Raw genomic sequence first — 17390 nt, 5'->3', positions numbered from 1 at the left:
CTGGGCCGTGGAGCCCATCCCGCCGGGCAGCGCCTCCAGGAAGGCCAAGCCTCTATAACCAGGCTTCCCGCTTCCCTCTCGTCCCTCCTTTGCTCGCCTCTTCCTCTTTGTTTTCTCTGGGCTCACTAGGCGGGCTGGCCAGGTGCTGCTGAGCCACGCCTCCCGCCTTGCTTTTCGCTAGTCATTCAAGGACCGCGTCTCCCTCCCACCTGGCCCCAGCCTCAGCGCGATCCTCCCACCGCCAGATTCTTCCAGCTGCTGGGCTCCAAAGCATCGGGCCTCCCTCCGTGGGCGAAGTCCCGCAGGCTCTCCTGCCGGCCTTACCGCGCCAGCCTCCTACTCTTGGCCTCCACATGGCCCTCCACCATGCACAGAAGGTAGTGCACTTGCTAGGGCAGGCTGAGGCGGTCCTGGCAGTCCTGAGTGAGGAGGCAAGAGGGGCAGAGGGCCGGTCCCTCCCCCGCGGACGCAGCAACCTCACTTACTGACCCCCCCTTCACTCCCCCCGCCCCCACCACCACCACAATGTCTTCCTGCTGCGGAGTCCGGCTGTGGGCCGCAGCCTGACGCTGAGGTGGCAGATGAACCCTTAGGCGGGGTCCAGCAGGAGGCAGCCAGGCCTGGCTGGCAGGGGGCTCAGGGCTTCTCCTCTGATCTTGCAATAACCCATGGAATTTCCTCAAAATGCACGTTTTGATTCTGACTTTGTGGTATCAAAGTGTCTTCCCATTTTGTTTTCTCTCTTCATGACCCAACGAGCAAAATAAAGCACCGTCAAGTGGGTTTGGCAAGCCTCAACCGTGGCCTCACCTCCCTGCTGTCTGGAAAGTCCACAGACATCACTGTCCCCATGGCCAGCTGCACCTGACCCTGCAATGACTGCTGTCTGTCACATGACCTCTCTCCCCATCAGATGACCCCCCCTCCTCACTGGATGACCCCTCTCCTCCTCCAGTGAGCCCACTCTGCATCGTACAGAGCTGAGCCACCCTAAGCCACATGCCAACACGCAGTGGGCATGCAATTACAAGTGGTGAATGAATGTGAAGTAAACTTCCCATACTTGGGCTACAGAGGCGTGGGGAGGTAGGGGACAGGGCAGGGATGGCACGTAGCCCCATCCTGCTGAGCTGGGGTGTTCAGTTCCCTGTGCTCTGGCCACTGGGGGAAATGGAGCCATAAGGGAAAGCTTTGAGAAATACTCGGCTGGAGGACACGGCCTGGCAGACGGCTTCTTGCTCGGCAGGGAGCTTGTGCAGGTCGCCCCCACCGAACAAATCAGAGGGAAGACGGCAGAAGGGAAGTGAACTAACCCAGACCACATGAGTGGGGGAGACGCCGCACAGAGGGCTGAGAACCCCATCCCTGCGCTGCGCCCACGGCTGGGGTGCTGGGGAGGTGGGGCTGGCTGCTACTCTCAAACTTAGGTGGTGTCAAGTGCCAACAGCAGATGGCAGCACCTCTGGAACTTTCCATTTCTCCCACAGAATCCACAGTCGGAGGTTTTTGGGTCCCCCTTCCTCTGCGCACCCCCGTCTGGCTGCATCCATTTCTCTTTGATTCCCAGGACTTAGTTTCCCCCCAACACCGCCATTGAGCCTGGAAAGGGTGCTGGGGGAGAAGGTGATGACCAGGGTACGGATCCAATCTCAGGAAGGAAGGCCAGCAGTGTGATGACAGAACACACACAGGTGCAGGGCTGAGGGGGAAGAGCCCCTGGGGCCTGACCCGCACCCCACTGCTTTGTACTGTACCCAGACCCCCTGCCCGCCTGGCCAGCCCTGAGGATGCTTCCACCACTCAGTTCCTGGAGCCTCATGGCCACATGGTACCCCCAGTCTGGAGATGGCAGGCATGGAGCGCGGCTCTGCACTGACTTGCATTCGGTCTGACTCTGGCACCAACCAGGCCTTTCTAACCTGGCTGACCAGGGGGGCCTGAGGCTGCTGCCTGGGGACCAGCTCTGTACAGCATGGGGCTCAGGGCTCTGCTTCAGACCGACGGCCGTGTCAGGAGCTCCCCTCTCCAGCACGGGCTCGGAGGGTGAAGAGAAGGAGGCCGCCTGGGAAGTGCTAACATATTTATTTCAAGATGGGGAATAGGGCAATGGAACCACCACCAAGAGAATGCCAGGTGACGCCCTGGCCCCTCGCATGGGTGGGTGACTACAGGGGTCCTCCTGGGCAGGGGGTGGCCAGGGGCAGCAGTGGGGACTGACTGGCAGAGGCAGGGCCCACCCCAGGCAAGACCGTGGCCAGCGACAGGAGCCTGCCCCCCACACAGGTGAGCAAAGCGGCGAGCCCCAGGCCACAGAGCTGTGATGCTCTCCCCACCACACACACACACACACACACATGCACACACGCACATGCATGCACACACGCATACACACACACTTACACACTCTCCCATGCATGCACACACGCTCATATATTAACTCTGATTTACAGGTGCACCCTAGCCAGAGGGCAATTGGAAAGAAACGATGCGATTATTCTGCAGAGGAGACGACGGCTCAGCTGCCCGTGTGGCCGGCAGAGCCGGGGCGATGAGGCCCATGGAGCATCATCCAGGTCCTGGATCCTCACCGGCCACTCGTCAGCTCCTCATTCTCCTCTGAGACACCATGAGCCAGGCCACACTGCCCCCGCCTGGCCATGGCCGGCAGAGCAGGCTCCACTGCGGGGAGCCCATGGAGGTGTTTCCAGCCTGATTCCAGCCCCTGAGGGGCACACATGGAGGAGCCGGGTGCCCAGCGCCTGGTGTCACCCTTCAAGGCCCCTTAGGGAGGCCCAGGAAGTCCAGCACTGTGGGCCCGGGGCCTCCCGGGCTGTGGAATATGAACACGCAGAAGCCACCTCAAATCAACGGAGGATGGAGCCCCCATTTCTCTGAGGCCGGGTGAGGTTCGGAAGCTGTGGCTGCTGCAGACGATGAGGAAGTGGGGGGGCCCTGCCTGGCCCAGACCCTGGCACCAGGGCGGGGATGACGCAGAGGGGAACAGTGGCCCCCCTGAGGCCTGGATCTGGGGGACACAGCTCCAGGGGTCCCCGAGAAGGGTTGAGGGTGCTTTCCAAGGTTCACCAGCCTCAGGGCTCCTGGGAGACCCATGGGGCTCAAGTCTTCAGCTGGGGACCCCATGCAGCCCGGGGCCTGGGCTCCTGTGGCTGCCACCATGTCCCGAGTTGGGCTGGTCAGGCCCAGCCCCTCCGGCTACTTGATGTAGTTCTTAATCGTCCACCGCTGCCCTGTGCAGGGCCGCAGGATGAGGTCCAGGCCAGACAGGCCCCGGTTTTCCACCTCCAGGCAGCGCCCTGTGCCTTTGTTCATGATGGCTCCATTCTGGAAGACAGACGGACGGATGGACAGATGGGAGGAGCCGTCAAGGTCAACACCAAGGCACCTGGCCTTGAGAACCATCCCTCCCATCCTTTCCTCATCCGGTGCCAGGCCATGCAAAGGACCATGGGAGTCTCCTGGGAAGACTAAGTCAGAGAACCAATGAACTGGCCAGTCCCAGTGGCCCAGCCAGGGGAGAGCAGGGATGGGGTGCAGTCAAGGCGAAGAACTTTCCAGAGGGGATCGAGATCTTACCCCCTGCCCTGTAAACCCCCTCCATCCCATCCGCCCCCATCCCACCCCAGTGCCCACCTGGATGAAGGCCCAGCGCTTGTGCAGGCTGCTCTTGACCTTGTCACAGTCCAGGAGCTGGGGCAGCCGGCTCTTGGCGCTGTCCACCAGGCAGCGGGTGTCCGGCAGGAGTGTGGTGGTCCCCAGGGCGCCCAGGTGCAGGAGGCCCTCCTTGGTGTAGCGGGCCAGCTACAGGGAGGGCAGGAGGGACGTGTGCACCAGCCCCTCCCTCACCCCTCCATTTGCGTTCCAGCCACAGCCTGTCTCCACAGGACTGGTACACAGGACCCCAAGCTCACAGAGCCTCGATCAGACCCCCCTCCTGGCTCCCCCACCCCTTCCCACCCTGGCCCTGCCCACCCCAGCCCTGCCCACTCCAGCCCCAGCCCCTTTCTGAGTGTTTTGAGCGCGTCTCAGAACTCCAGCCTTTTGTTCAGCCTGCCAGGAGGGCAGGAGCTGGCGAAAAGAACTGGCACCTGAATTCTTGGCTCACCCCTGTAACCCCAGCTATTCAGAGGGCTAGGATCTGAAGACTCAAGACACTAACTCTGATTAACCAGTAAAATGCTGGACTGGGGGCATGGTTCAAATGGTAGAGCACCAGACATGAGCATGGAAGCCAAGTGAAAATTGGTTGGCCCTGAGTTCGAACCTCAGTACACACACACACACACACACACACACACACACACACACACACACGGCAAAACCAAAAACTAAATTCTGGCAGGTTGTCAGGCCAAGGTGAGAGCAGTGAGCTCCTTGCTTCCAAAGGGGGGCTCTGGGACACACGTGTGTGCACTCACCAGCCCTGTGGGGGTTCTGGCCACCCGCAGCACACGGCTAGTACTGAGGATGCACGTGAAGGCGTGTCTTGTACCCTTTTTCTAAGCATTCCTTAGGGCAATCAATAGCGCGATTTCCACACCCATGCTTTCAGGATTATTCTCTGTCCCTCGCTTATAGGAAGCTGAGTCGCACGCACCAGGTTACCTAGTGGGGTCCCCATCTCTAAACTAGTGTCCTGAGACCCCAGTAGCAGGAGAGCCTCCCCACTCCACCCCACCCCAGGCTCCCAGAAAGCCAGGGGCCCTGCGGCTGGGGAAACACAGGGCACGAGAGGAGGGGCTCCTCTCCCAGTGAAATAGGGTCTTCTCTGGATTCGAGTCTCTTGGAGAAGGGACGAGAGTGCTGGGCGGCAATCTGCAGCGGCTCCCTGTCCAGAAGAGACAGGACATTCTTACATGTCCTCGAGAGACGCCATCTTGCACTTACAATCCTATTACGTACACTGGGAGTTTCCCTTCCAACCCACCTCTACGTGCTCACACCCTACACGGGTCAGATGCACCCCTTCCGCTGCCCTCTCTCCCATGCAACGCTACTCATCAGCCACCTTCTAGAACGTTCCAAGGCCCGCCTGTGATTTCCACTCTTCCATGGTGTCCCATTTTAACTCTTCGGACCCCGAGTCATCAAATCCGTGGGTCCTTGAGCTCTGGTCCTTCTCGTGGCACAGCTGTTCCCTTGTTGGTCTTGGCTGCTTTGTTTCTCCCTGCACCGGCAGGTGGATGGGTATGGGGTCTCCACCATCCGGCCGTGTGGTCCACGCTGCTCTGTGGACCGTGTGCATGCACGTCTTCCATCCCGCTATGAGGACTCCTGGGGTCCCGAGGCAACACCCTTGGCAAGTTGGGGAACCAACAAGTGGCATTCTAGCACAGCTTGGCCATGCCGCATGCCTGGCATCAGGAAGCCGGGGTACCGGCATGTCCCCAGCCCAGACAAGCAGGCGTTGTCTGTGTGCTCATTCCAGCTCTGCAAGGGGCACAGGTAGGGGACATGAGGGCCCTGATGGCGGTTTCTCTAGTAGCTAAGGGTGAGCATGTTGGGGTGGGGTTTAGGGTTAGGAGTTAGGATTTGGGGCTGGGGTTAGAGGTTAGGGATTAAGGTCAGGACAGGTGCCTACTGATCATTTTGCACCTTCTTTGGGAAAATGTCTATCTGGAACATTTGCCAATTTAAAAAAATGGGGCTTCCTTTCTAGTGTTAAGTTGTATGAATTATTTGTATATTCTGGAAGCCAGAACTTCTTATCAGATTCACAAATATTTTCTTCCATTCTGTTTTTTAAAACTTTTTCAGCAGCATTCTTTGACATACAAAAGGTTTTCATTTTGATCAAGTTCAATTCATCTGTTTTTTTCCCTGGCTGCTTGTACTTTTGATGTTGTTTTGGGAACCACTGCCGAATGCAGGGCCACGAAGACATCCCTCTCCTTGCGTTTTCTGAGGCTTCTCCATTTAGGCCTTTGATCTGTGCTGTGTTCATCCCCGGGGCACAAGGGATGGCCGGGTGCAGATTCATCCTTGTTCATGTGTGCAGGGGTCCCTGAGCCATCTGTCAGAAGAAGGTTCTCCATTGAAGTTCCCGGTCCCCTTGTCAGGATTAGTTGTGCGGTGCTGCTGGCTTTGGGTGACCCCACTGATCCTGCCTGGTCTTGATGCTCAATCCCAGCTTTGTGGTCAGATTTGAGGTTCTCTGTGTGACCCCACTGATCCTACCCCCTCCTGGCTGCCCCAATCTTGACGTTCGATCACAGCTTGGAGGTGAGGTTTGAGTCTTCCCATCCCATGCCTCTCTCAGCATTGGCTGTGGCAGCTCTCCTGTGTTTTCCCAGCAGGCTTACAGCCAACTTTCCCACTACCTCAGAGGCTGTGGTGGGGCTCTGGTGGGGTCTGTGGGTTACCATGGAGGTGTGTGCTCACTTGGCTCCTATCTCCACTCCTCTTTGACTGGGGCATTTACTTGTCAACAGTGCTCTGTGGCCATCCGCTCAGGCCAAGGGCTCTTGCCCTTTGTCCCTGGCTCACGGCCTCCCATCTGCCTTTCTCCCCTAGCTCCTCAAGTCTGTCTTCCTTTCCCTCTCCTCAGTTCCTCCAGGCTCCGACCCTCTTCTTGGTCATCTTTAGCAGAGGGCCCCAGATCTACACCTGGACTTTGATCACCTGGACTTCTCGCATTGCTAGGATGGCAGGCATGTTCCACCATGCTCAGCTTTTCATTGGTTGAGATGAGCTCTTGCAATTTTTTTTTGTCCTGGCTGTCTTTGAATCATGGTTCTGCACATTTCCATCTCCTGAGCAGCTAGGATGACTGGTGCAAGCCATAAAACCCAGCTCTCTGCTTGCATTTTTTTTTTTTTTAGGGAAATCACAAATATAAATAAATCTTGAAAAAAAATCTCAAGCCGTAGATGTGAGAGCTATTACCTTGTCTCCCGGATCTCCCTGGCACGGTGATGCATTTTGTAGCCTGTTTCCCTCCTCGCTGCCTCCCAGCAGTCCTTCTGAAGGGCGGGCAGGGACCAGAGCCACTGGAGTCCTGGATCAGGGCAGCCCAGAGACATCCCAGCACCCTAGCCTGGCTCTGTCAGTCTGACTTCTGTTTCGACGCCAGATGGCGCTCGAAGCAGCCGCGTGGTGCGGGGAGCTGGGCGGGCGGGTAGGTTCAGAGGCCAGGGTGAAGGACAGGCCAGGGCCAGCCCCTTCCTCATCCCCTGCTCTGCCCCTCACGCCTGGGTTCTGCTGGACATTTCTGTACAGGTGTGGTGCCTCCTTTAAACGCCCCCTTTGGTCATGGAGGACACCAGACTTCTTGTGAAAAAGTCTTGGGGAACTGTGACCCAGAACTCACCAGCACTCCTTTCCTGGGGCTGAAAAGGCCTGCCTGCCAGCCTTCCCTCCCTCCCTCCCCTTGCCTCTCTCTCTGTTGGTACTGAGGCTTACTTTCAAGGCCTTACTCTCCATTGATAGATGCCTGGTCACTCAAGCCACGACCCAGCCCTTTGCTGCAGCTTATTGTTCAGTTAGTATATTGTGCTTCTGCCCTGGGCTAACATGGACCATGCCCCCCCCCGCCCCCATATCCCACCCCACACTGTCTTCCTTGTGGCTGGGATCGCAGGTGTGACCCACCATGCCCGCCTATCCTTGGCTCATTGACTTGGTCGGAGCGATGACTTGAGGCTTCTTAGAAATGCCCAGCAGTGTGGCCTGGATGGCCCAGGGTGCCCGGGCCCCAGCGTGCCCGGCCTCTGATCCCTCCCGGCTCCACTTACACAACCGTGCAGTGGTGTCTTTCTCTGTGCAGGTTCTGGGCTGTTGTTTTTAGGCCAGCAGCAGCAGCAGCACAAGGGAAGCAAGTCACAAGAAGCAAATCCTCTGAACGCCTTCAGAATGTCTTGTTCTGGGTTTGCCACGAGGCCCAAGGGAGAGACGGACATAGCTGCCTACAACCCTGGTGCACTCAGAACAAACCCTCTGCGTTCCAAGAACAATTTATCCTCATTTGAGGGGGAAAGGAATTTCCCATCTGAGCGGATCTGAGACACACAGAACCATTAGCCCAAACCTAAAACAGCCTGTCGGGAAATCTGAACTATGCAGGCAAGAGCCAGTCAACCAACACAGAACCAATAACCGTGGAAGGAGGGTGGAACGGAGACCCACCCAGCTGTCAATAAAGACAGCTTGCAGTGCGAGACTCCACACAGACCAGAGCCAAGGGCAGCCTGCGCACCTCCTGCCCAGGGACGGCGGTCCTCCTGTTTACTGCCCGCGTGATGCTCACCACAATGGCGGTAGACCTCACGCCCGTGCGCATGTTCACATCATCAAATCCCTCCTGTCCTGAGCACGGAGGAGGCAGCCCAGCAGTGGGCAGGGAGGGGCCCTTGGTGCCGGCCTGAGGGAGGAGGCGGCCTAGCAGTGGAGGAGGAAGGCCTCCCCAGTGCCAGCCTAAGGGAGGAGGTAGCCCAGCAGTGGAAGAGGAAAGGACAGGGCGCAGGCACCTGTGTGGATGGGGGCGTGATCACCGCGAGTGGGCGTGTCCCTCTGAAGCCTTAGGGCATGTGAAACTTACTCCACCCTCCACAGGTGGGTGGAGTAACGCAGCTGGCTGGTGCAGTGGCTCACACTGTCAGCTCAGCAACTACGGGAGGCAGGAGGATCGCTGTTCAAGGCCAGCCAGGACAAAAGTGGGAGGCCCTATCTGAAAAATGACCACAGCAAAAACACTGAAGGTGTGACTCAGGTGGCAGAGCACCTGCCCCACAAACCTGAGGCATGAGTTCAAACCCTAGTAATACTGGTGTGTGTGTGTGTGTGTGTGTGTGTACCCGCACGCGTGCAAAGGAGAATTAGCTTTGATTTTTAAACCTTTCCTTACTTGCCTACTAGTTGCATGGGCAACGTGGTCTGCACCAGGAAAGTGACCAAACCTCTGAGGAGCTGGAAAGCTTTCTGCAGGGCTCTGGCGGGGCGGAACAAGCCTGGTACTGAGAGTGCATTAATTAGGAAAGCATGCGTTGCTTTCCATGTGGGGGACACCCCCCCCCAGGGCCAGGTGTGACCAGAGGAAAGTGGGACTCCAGGAAGTGACCCCCATGCACCAGGGAAGGCAGTGGCGGAAGCCCCTCCCACGAGGGGGGAGGAGGAGGAGGAGGAGGAGGCAGGTTGTAAAGTCAGACACATTTGGGATATTTTGAGAGGAGATGAGTCAGAAAAGCAAGGAAAGAAAGCTCTTAACATCCCACTACCTGCAGTGAGGCAGCATGCACGCAGGGCAGAACCACGTGGTGAGGGAAGGGGAAAGGGGAGGGGTCTGTGTCGGGATCTCAGCCTGCAGAGCAGCGCTTCCGGTCTGCCCACATGCTGGGGTCCGCCAGGGGCAAGAGGAGGTTTCCTCAGGCCTGCCATCTCCACACGACCCAGGCCTCTAAGCCCTGTGGTGGGGGGAGCTGGGCAGGCTTCCTCCCCGCTGGGACCTGTCTCCGGGGCCACAGCCACTTCCCTAGGTGCTGCACTCAGGGTGCTCTTGATGCACACATATGCACCACGTCCTCAGTGCTTCTTGCTGCAGTTATTTTTTGACTCAAGAGGGTCTCATGCTTGTGCCCAGGCTGGCCGGAACCTCGTTCCTCCTATCCACACTTCCTGGATGGTTTGGATGGCAGTGTCAGGCACTGCACTCCTTTTTTTTTTAACCTGTATTGGGGCACAGACCTAGGGCCTCACACTCTTGCTTAACTTTTTCACTTGAGGCTGGTTGGTGCTCTACCACATGAGCCACCTCTACTTCCGGCTTTTTCATGGGCATTTCTGTACCAGGCTGGCTTTGAACTCTGATCCTCAGCTGTTGGCCTCCTGAGCCACTGGGATTACAGGGGTGAGCCACCAGCACTTGGTTTGCATCTAGCTTTTCACTGGTTGCAATGAGGCCTTCTTCGTGTGTTTCCTGGCCTTGAACTATGATCCTCCTGATCTCGGCCTCCCTCACAGCGAGGGTTACAGGTATGGGCCACTGTGCTCAGTCCTCTGCTGTGCTCTTGGTGGCTCCATCTCCCTCCTGGAACCCGGCACGCACAGGACGGCACTGGAAGCCAGGAGGCTGCCGCACGCCAACGGCACGTGCCTGGCTCTGCCTCTTCCGTGCCTGCGGCTCACCCTGGCCTGTCATTCCATCCGGGCTGCCGTGTCTTATTGGCACAATGCATCATGGTGACAAGGTGCTCAGATGACGCATCGCTGGGAAGATGAAGCCATCACAGAACGAGCCCAACATCAGATTAAATTTAATTATGGGATAAAAAGAATTCTCATCTGTCATCCGGGTGATGGATGAACTGACAGAGGGACTGGAGCCTCCAGGAAGAGGAGGAGGGGCAGGGTGAGATGCGCTGATGGAGAATCTGGACTGAGCGGAGCGGCCCGCCACCCCCTCTCACCCCGCTGGGTGGCCTTCGGACAGGGCCTGACCCCCCTCAATCAGCACCAGCGGCCTCCCCTCAGGGCTCGCCTGCCATGTGTACTCAGGGTGACTAGAGCGGCGGTTTGGTCAGGGAGGGAAGGAGGAAGTCCCACCCACAGGCCACTGAGTGTCTATTCACACCGGCACGGGTGGGGTGCACGCCCGCTGACGGAGGCCTAGAGCTGATGAACGTAAAGTATACAAGGACATAGGAGTGGGGCACCCCTGAACACCAGTGTGCAAGAGGCTGAGGGGGGAGGGTTGTTAGTTCGAGGCTAGCCTGGGCCACAGAGGCTCTGGGTGAGGAGAGAGCGCGCTGAGCAATGAAAGGAGCGCAGCGGGACTTTGGGGTGACAGAACCAGTCTGTAGCTCGACTGACATGAGATTGCTTGATCACAGGTGTTTGTCAAGACTTGTAAAATGACTAAAGCCAGGCGCAGTAACACATGGACCTAGGGCATCCCCGGAACCCACAGGTCAAGGCAAGTCTAGTGACATACCTGAACCCCATGTTTATAAAACACAAGGGGACGGGGAAGGGACAAGAGAGCAAGAGGGGAAGGGTGTGAGAAAAGTACTGTCCTGGTCCCCCCCCCACTGCCACAGCCTTGCTGCCCTACCCCCCCCGCTGTCCCAGAACCCCTCCACAATGTCCTCCTTCGAGCTGCCCCAGCCCCCCTCCACGCTGTTCCCTCTTGCACTGTCCCCGCCCCTCATGCTGTTCCAGAACCCTTTGTGCTGTGCCCCCGCGTGCTGCCCCAGCCCCCCCGCCATGCTGTCCTCACCCCCAGCACTGTCCCAGAACCCCTTCACACACTGTGCCCCCCTGTGCTGCCCAAGGCCCCCTCACGTGACCTCCCCCTCAGTGCTGTCCAAGCCCCCTCAGCACGCACTGTGCCTGAACAGTGGCGGCTCCCCACCCCCACCCCCAACTCAGCAGAATTCAGGAAGAGCTCCCGCTAGACATCTGGGGCTGCTGGGCCTAGTCTCAGTGTCTGGGGACAGCAGCAGCGCACAGCACTGGAGGTGAAAGGCCTTGCTGAATATGGCCACACTGCCCCATGCCACCCATCAGCACCATGGACAGTGGCCCAGGAGCCGAAGCCTGTGGGCTTTATGGAGAAAGACACTTCCAAAATCCCTTGGGCCTGGGGCAGTGTCCACCGCGGGTCTCCCCAACCTTTGCCCCTGAGGGGGGGCTCGGGGCTGTGTTGGGGAGCAGCTGGGCTGCAGGAAGGCCTGGCAGCTTCCCAGGGCTGCCCTGTGGCTCTCCAGTGGGCTGCCCTGGGTGATCCCAGGGAGGGGAGAGCCTGGGACGGTGGCCAGGCCTGTGGCACTAGTCCCCTCAAGCCACTGGGTCCAAGCTGACACCGAGAGGTGCTGCTGTGTCCTGTGTACTGGGGCTTGAACTCAGGGCCTAGCCGCTATTCCTGAGCAACTTTTGCTCAAGGCTGGTACTCCTACCACTTGAGCCACAACTCCACTTCTGGCTTTTGGGTGTTTAGCTGTAAATGAGAGTCTCATGGACTTGCCTGCCTGGGCTGGTTTGAAACACAATCCGTCTGTCGCAGCCTTGTGAGTTTCTGGATGGCAGGAATGAACCACCGACACCAGGCATCGAGGAAGAAGGGGCTGCTTGTCAACTCAAGTCAGACAAGTTAGAAGCGTGCTAAAAGGCCCTTGGAGCAAGCAGGCTCTGTGATTGGTGGATGACTATGTCTATCTTGTTGATAAACACAGGTTTCCAGCCTGGGAACCGCCCTCCTCAATGCCTGCTTAATTGCTCCCTGATAATCAATTACAACACAGTCCATTAATTAAGCTAATGATGATGACCACCGTGGACCCTTGTCTGCTTACAGGAGCCACGATTCAGTCTTTGCCTACAACAGTGACTCCAAAGCTGTTAGGAAGGTGCCAGGGCACAGGTGTGTGTGTGGGGCGGGGAGCAGGGCACAGGTGTGAGCAGGGCACAGGTGTGGGGAGCAGGGCACAGGTGTGTGTGGGGAGCAGGGCACAGGTGTGTGTGGGGAGCAGGGCACAGGTGTGGGGAGCAGGCCCCGGGTGTGTGTGGGGAGCAGGGCACAGGTAGAGGGGAGCAGGGCACAGGTGTGTGTGGGGAGCAGGGTATAGGCAGGGGGAGAAAGGCACAGGCCTGGGGGGCAAGCAGGGCATAGGCGAGCAGGGCTCTGGGCTTAGGGGAGCTTGATGAGCTAGACACGGATCAGGACAGAAACCAGCTCATAGAAGGAAACCAGCCCACGGGAGGGATCATGGGGGGCACTGTCCGATTTGGTGTTCCATAATCAATGATGAGGCAGGAACATTGGGTGTGGGTGGGGCTGGGAAAGATGAATTCTAGTTATTTCCAGGCAGGAGGAATTTCCCAGCATGGTGCTGACACCTGCAGGTCCCATGAGGGATGGGGTCCCTGGGGCCCGGTTGCCTGGAGGGGTAGTGATGGGGGGGAGTCCTGGGGAAACACAAATGGCCCCAGCTCCTTCAGGTTCTGGTGTCTGGCTGCTAACTTCCGGAATGGCTTTAACCCCTTCCCCCATCAGAGAAACCAGCAAAAGGTACTTCTCCACTCTGCCCCTCTGCGTGCTTTGCTCACAGCTGGTGCTCTACCACTTGAACCATATTCTTATCCCTGCTTTTTGCTGATTAACTAGAGGCAGATTCTCTGAGCCTGACTTGGATGAGATGTTCAGAGCTCCTCTGACTTAATTTTTTTTAACCCAGTCTTAGGGAGTTTATGAACACACACACACACACACACACACACACACACACACAGAGACACACACACACACACAGCTGGCTTCCACAGAGCAACCAGGCAGAATTCACTCAAGGGGCTCTAGCTTCTCCTGCTGGCTCCTCCATGTATCCTTCTCAAGCTCCTGCGAACCTCAGCCTTGTCCTCTCCTGGATCTTTGCTGGTAGCAGCGCTGGCCACCTGGGTCGGGAGAGCCACCCAGTGAGGCGCCAGGGCGGGTGCACTGGACACCACCTATGCTTCCTCCGAGGTGTGGCTGTGGTGAGCGCACACAGAGCATCTTGTGTGTATATGTAGAACGCTCCACAGGGCCTTTGCACTTTCCCACAAATGCAACCTCACAATTACAAACCTCCCCTGGGCTTCTTTACAGAAACAACCAAAGGCGTCCGTCCCTTTTAGGTAGGCCCTAAACCATTAAACCCACCCGAGTCCTTTCTGCCTACCTTTTTCTTTTTCTTTTTTAGATAAGGTCTCCTTCTTGTGCCTGGGTTGGCCTTGAACCACCATCCTCCAGATCTCTGTCTCTCAGGTGTGAGCCACTGTGCCCAGGCCCCACCTTCTTAAGACCACAGGCCAGGGAACAAGGAGGGAAGTGGAGGAAGGGCCCTGACAGTTCCCAATAGACCCACAAGGCTCTGAGGACGGACACAGCTCCTCCTGGGACGAGGGGAGCCCTACCTGTGGCCCCCATCCGTGGCACGGGTACAGGATGGCCGTGTGATTCTCCAAGGGACCCTGGTCCAGGCAGACATCTTTTGCCTTGTTGTTTCGCAGCTACAAAGGAGGCCACAGGGTTGCCCGTCAGAGCCTGTGTACCGTGGCCCACGCAGAGCCTCGTGGCACCGCCCCCGCCCCCGCCACGCCCTGGTCTCTTCCTCTAGAAGCCGCCTTTCCTGCGGGTTATTGAACCACTGCTCTCAGTGTTTGCAGGGGCTGCAAGATGGTTGAAACTAGCACGGTGATGTGGTTAACTAAGCTTCAAGTTAAATTCAATATTTTTGCTCCAAGAAAACAAATAGCACCTAGATGAACAAATTTGCTATCAATTCTCCATCCCTTGTTCAAATTCCTGGCTTAAAAAACCACACACATTGCTGGGAATTGCTTTCTAAAAAGCGTGTTTCAATCTGCAGTCTCCCCAGGAGGTGTGGGACCTTTCACATCACCAGGCCTGGCAGGGACAGGACAGGGACAGCACCGGCGCTGGCCCCAGGCCAGGCTTTATGACTTTATCCCTCCCAACAAGGAACGCTTCTTCTTGGGGTGAAAGAGTAGCTCATGCTCTCTTAGGATGAAGGAAATTAAACGTTCCTTGAGACGTAAGCCATTTGTACGTTCCTCTTGCGTCTCACGCCCTCCTTGCATTTGCTCTATTTTTCTCTGGGAAGTGTTTCATTTTGTGATTTCAATCGATTTTTTCAAATTGCCGTCAGTGTGCAGAACTCATTGCACATTAGTGGCTGGTCCGCTCGTCTGTGAGGATTTGCAGCCTGGAGGCCCTGGATTGCTACTGCATTGTTTCCCGGGCCAGCGCAGGCAGGGGCAGGGCTGCTGACCCACTGCAGCCCAGCTCTGCTGCTCTCTCCCCTGGCAGGGCCTTGCTAAGCCCTCCCCTCAGAGCTCAGAGCCCTCCCCTCTCCTCTTCTCCCTGGCTGTCTACCTGACATGTGGCTGAGAAGCATTGGAATGGGTTTGCTTCCTAGAAAGTGAGGCTATCTGCCCAATTGTTTCAGGAAGAGTCCTCCCTGCCTGTGGTGTTTGTGACTCCTTTATATTTGGTCTTACTTTGATAATTTTTAAAACAAACAAATACTACATTTGGTTTTGAAGAACAGAGAGGGGAGTTAGGAGTGAGGGCCTGTGGGGAGTGAGGACTGGTAGACTCTCACAGGTGTGCAGCAAGTGCAGGGCTCTGGTCCATCCAGGCGCTGGACTGTGCCGGGGTCTGGGGTTCTCTGCGCCCCTCCCCCTCTTCACACTCCGCTTCCTGCCCCCCGCCCCGCCCCAGGGGTCTTCATGGCAGCTCACCCACACCCTCAGCCACAGACAGCAGCTGCACCTGTCACCACTGGCTTGCTGCTCACCCCTAGCCAGCTCTCCAGAGGAGAGAGGGAGAGAGGCAAGGAAAAGAGAAAAGAGAGAGGGAGGGGGAGCTGAAGAAAGAGAGAAAAAGTGGAAAGGTGGAAGGAAAGGAAGGAGAAGGGAAGGGAGAAAGGGAAGAGAGGGAGGGAGGGAAGGAAGGGAGGAAGAGAATGAAGGCAGGGAGGGAAGGAGGCAGGGAGGGAGGGAAGCCAAGGAAGGAAGGCAGGGGAGGAGAAAAAGGAAGGGAAGGGAGGCAGGGAGGGAAGGAGGAAGGGAAGGGAGGCAGGGATGGAGCCAAGGAAAAGAGAAGAGAGAGAAGGGAGAGAGGGAGAGAGAAGAAAGGAGTGACAGTGGAAGGAAAGGAAGGGAAGGAGGGAAGAAGAGGGGAGGGAGGGAGGGAGGCAGGGAGGAAGGGAGAGAAGGAAAGCAGGGAGGGAGGGCAGGAGGCAGACTCCACACCCCGAGGGGCTAGGCCCATGTTACCTCCCCGTAGGCCACGGTGTTGTTGTATCTTCTCATCTCGGGGTAGACGTGGTCCAGGTACCACTGGAAACTCTTACACTTCAAGCTTTTCCGCAAAGCTCTTCTCTCTGAAACATCGCCTATGTCGATCCCTGGGTTCTAGATACAGAGAGGTGGAGGGGCATCAGGACGGACAGATGGACGGACGATGGGGCTGGCTGGGCACAGGGAACACAGGGAGGGGGTAGGAGCATGGAAGGACTGTGGGGCATGGGGAGGTCCAGGGAGCATGGGGTGCGGGGGGGGGGGCTGGGGACACAGGATGGCTGGAGGTCCCAGGGGGACTGGGGGCAAAGGAGGCCGCGACCTCTTTCCAGGTGCCCCTGGCTTGCACAGGAGTTTTGAGACCTGCTGGAGTTACCCACATCCCCAGCTCTCTCCCACTCTCCTTGGCAGCCATCGAAGCCAATTATTAGAGGAATTATTTGATTAAGACAAGAAAAATCAATGCTATAACCTCCCGTCTTCCTTTCCCATCCATATGCAATTTCCCCCTTTGCCAACTCGTTGTGGAGTTCATTATATGCAGAAAGGAAAATAATTTCCCATCGCAGAGCTTGTAATGGTGCTCTAATGAATAATTCACTCTGCTTTTGCAGAAATGAAGCTGGGATGGGAAGCAGCACCTAGACACAGCTCACTGTCTGGGCCATAAGATAGGCTTCTCAAAAGCAGTACTTCACTCTTCGCTCAACCATAATTAGCACGATGAGTGGACATGGTCATCCCTAAAATGTGTGGCAGAGCCCAGGGGACCAGCAACAAATGCAAGGCCCCTACTGCCTGTGGCTTCTTTGTGGCAGCTTTAGTTCTTCACAACCAAACGTGGCTCCAAGTATGAAAGGACCTCATGCTTCTACTCCTAGCTATCAGGAGGCTGAGATCTGGAGGATCACAGTTTGAATCCAGCCCAAAACATCTTCAACTAAAAATGATCTTCAACCAACCAGTAAAAATCTAGGCTGAAGGCATGGCTCAAATGGCAGAATTAGCTCCCAGATGGAAGAAAGCCAAGTGAGAGCTCAAGGACTCCAAGTTCAAACTGTGGTACCATATTAAATTTATCCTAGAAAGAATCTGTAAATTTTAAGTAAGGTTCACTATAGTTTACTGTTAGAACTGTTCTATTTTATGACTAATTGTTATGACTTACTGGGTCCCAGGTATAAATTAAATTTTATAAAGATGTGCTGTGCATGCATAGTAAAAAAAAAAAGGTCAAACAGGTGTAAGCATCATGAATAAAATTAAATGAAACACCAATTCTCACTTTATGTTGCTGGAACAGAATCAAATGAGATAATGGAAAGAAGGAACTTCGGGGTCAGCAAACTGCTACCTTTCATTATGTGGTAACAAAGTGTCCAAGTACAGCTCAGGACAGACTATCCGGAAGCCATTTTCAGTTCATGTTCCTTCTTTCTATTTTCATGAGATAGGGTTTCCCTATGCAGCCCCAGAAGCCTCAAAAGTGCTGAATAACCCAGCTAGACTAGAGCTCCGGAACGCTGGGATTACAGGCATGCCTCACCGGATCTCAGTTCTTCAGAACCTATTTCACA

At 56.5% G+C, this 17390-nt stretch overlaps 1 protein-coding gene across 1 annotated transcript in view; it reads right to left on the bottom strand.

Moving 5' to 3' along the window:
- Window positions 1-2875: 2875 nt before the first annotated feature.
- The window catches only part of Wbscr17 (Williams-Beuren syndrome chromosome region 17), a 168174-nt gene continuing 153659 nt past the window's right edge, over window positions 2876-17390 (bottom strand). Inside the window, exons 17-20 of the mRNA XM_013033173.1 lie at window positions 15790-15927; window positions 13903-13998; window positions 3652-3819; window positions 2876-3342 (exon numbers count right to left, since the gene is read on the bottom strand). Coding sequence (XP_012888627.1) covers window positions 3214-3342; window positions 3652-3819; window positions 13903-13998; window positions 15790-15927 — 531 coding nt within the window. The 3' untranslated portion in view covers window positions 2876-3213. The remainder of the gene's footprint in view (window positions 3343-3651; window positions 3820-13902; window positions 13999-15789; window positions 15928-17390) is intronic.

This window comes from Dipodomys ordii, unplaced genomic scaffold (assembly GCF_000151885.1).
Source record: "Dipodomys ordii isolate 6190 unplaced genomic scaffold, Dord_2.0 Scaffold164, whole genome shotgun sequence".
In the NCBI taxonomy this organism is placed as follows: Eukaryota; Metazoa; Chordata; class Mammalia; order Rodentia; family Heteromyidae; genus Dipodomys; species Dipodomys ordii.
The sequence above is the reverse complement of the archived record's forward strand: the minus strand, read 5'-3'. Positions and strand labels throughout refer to the sequence as shown.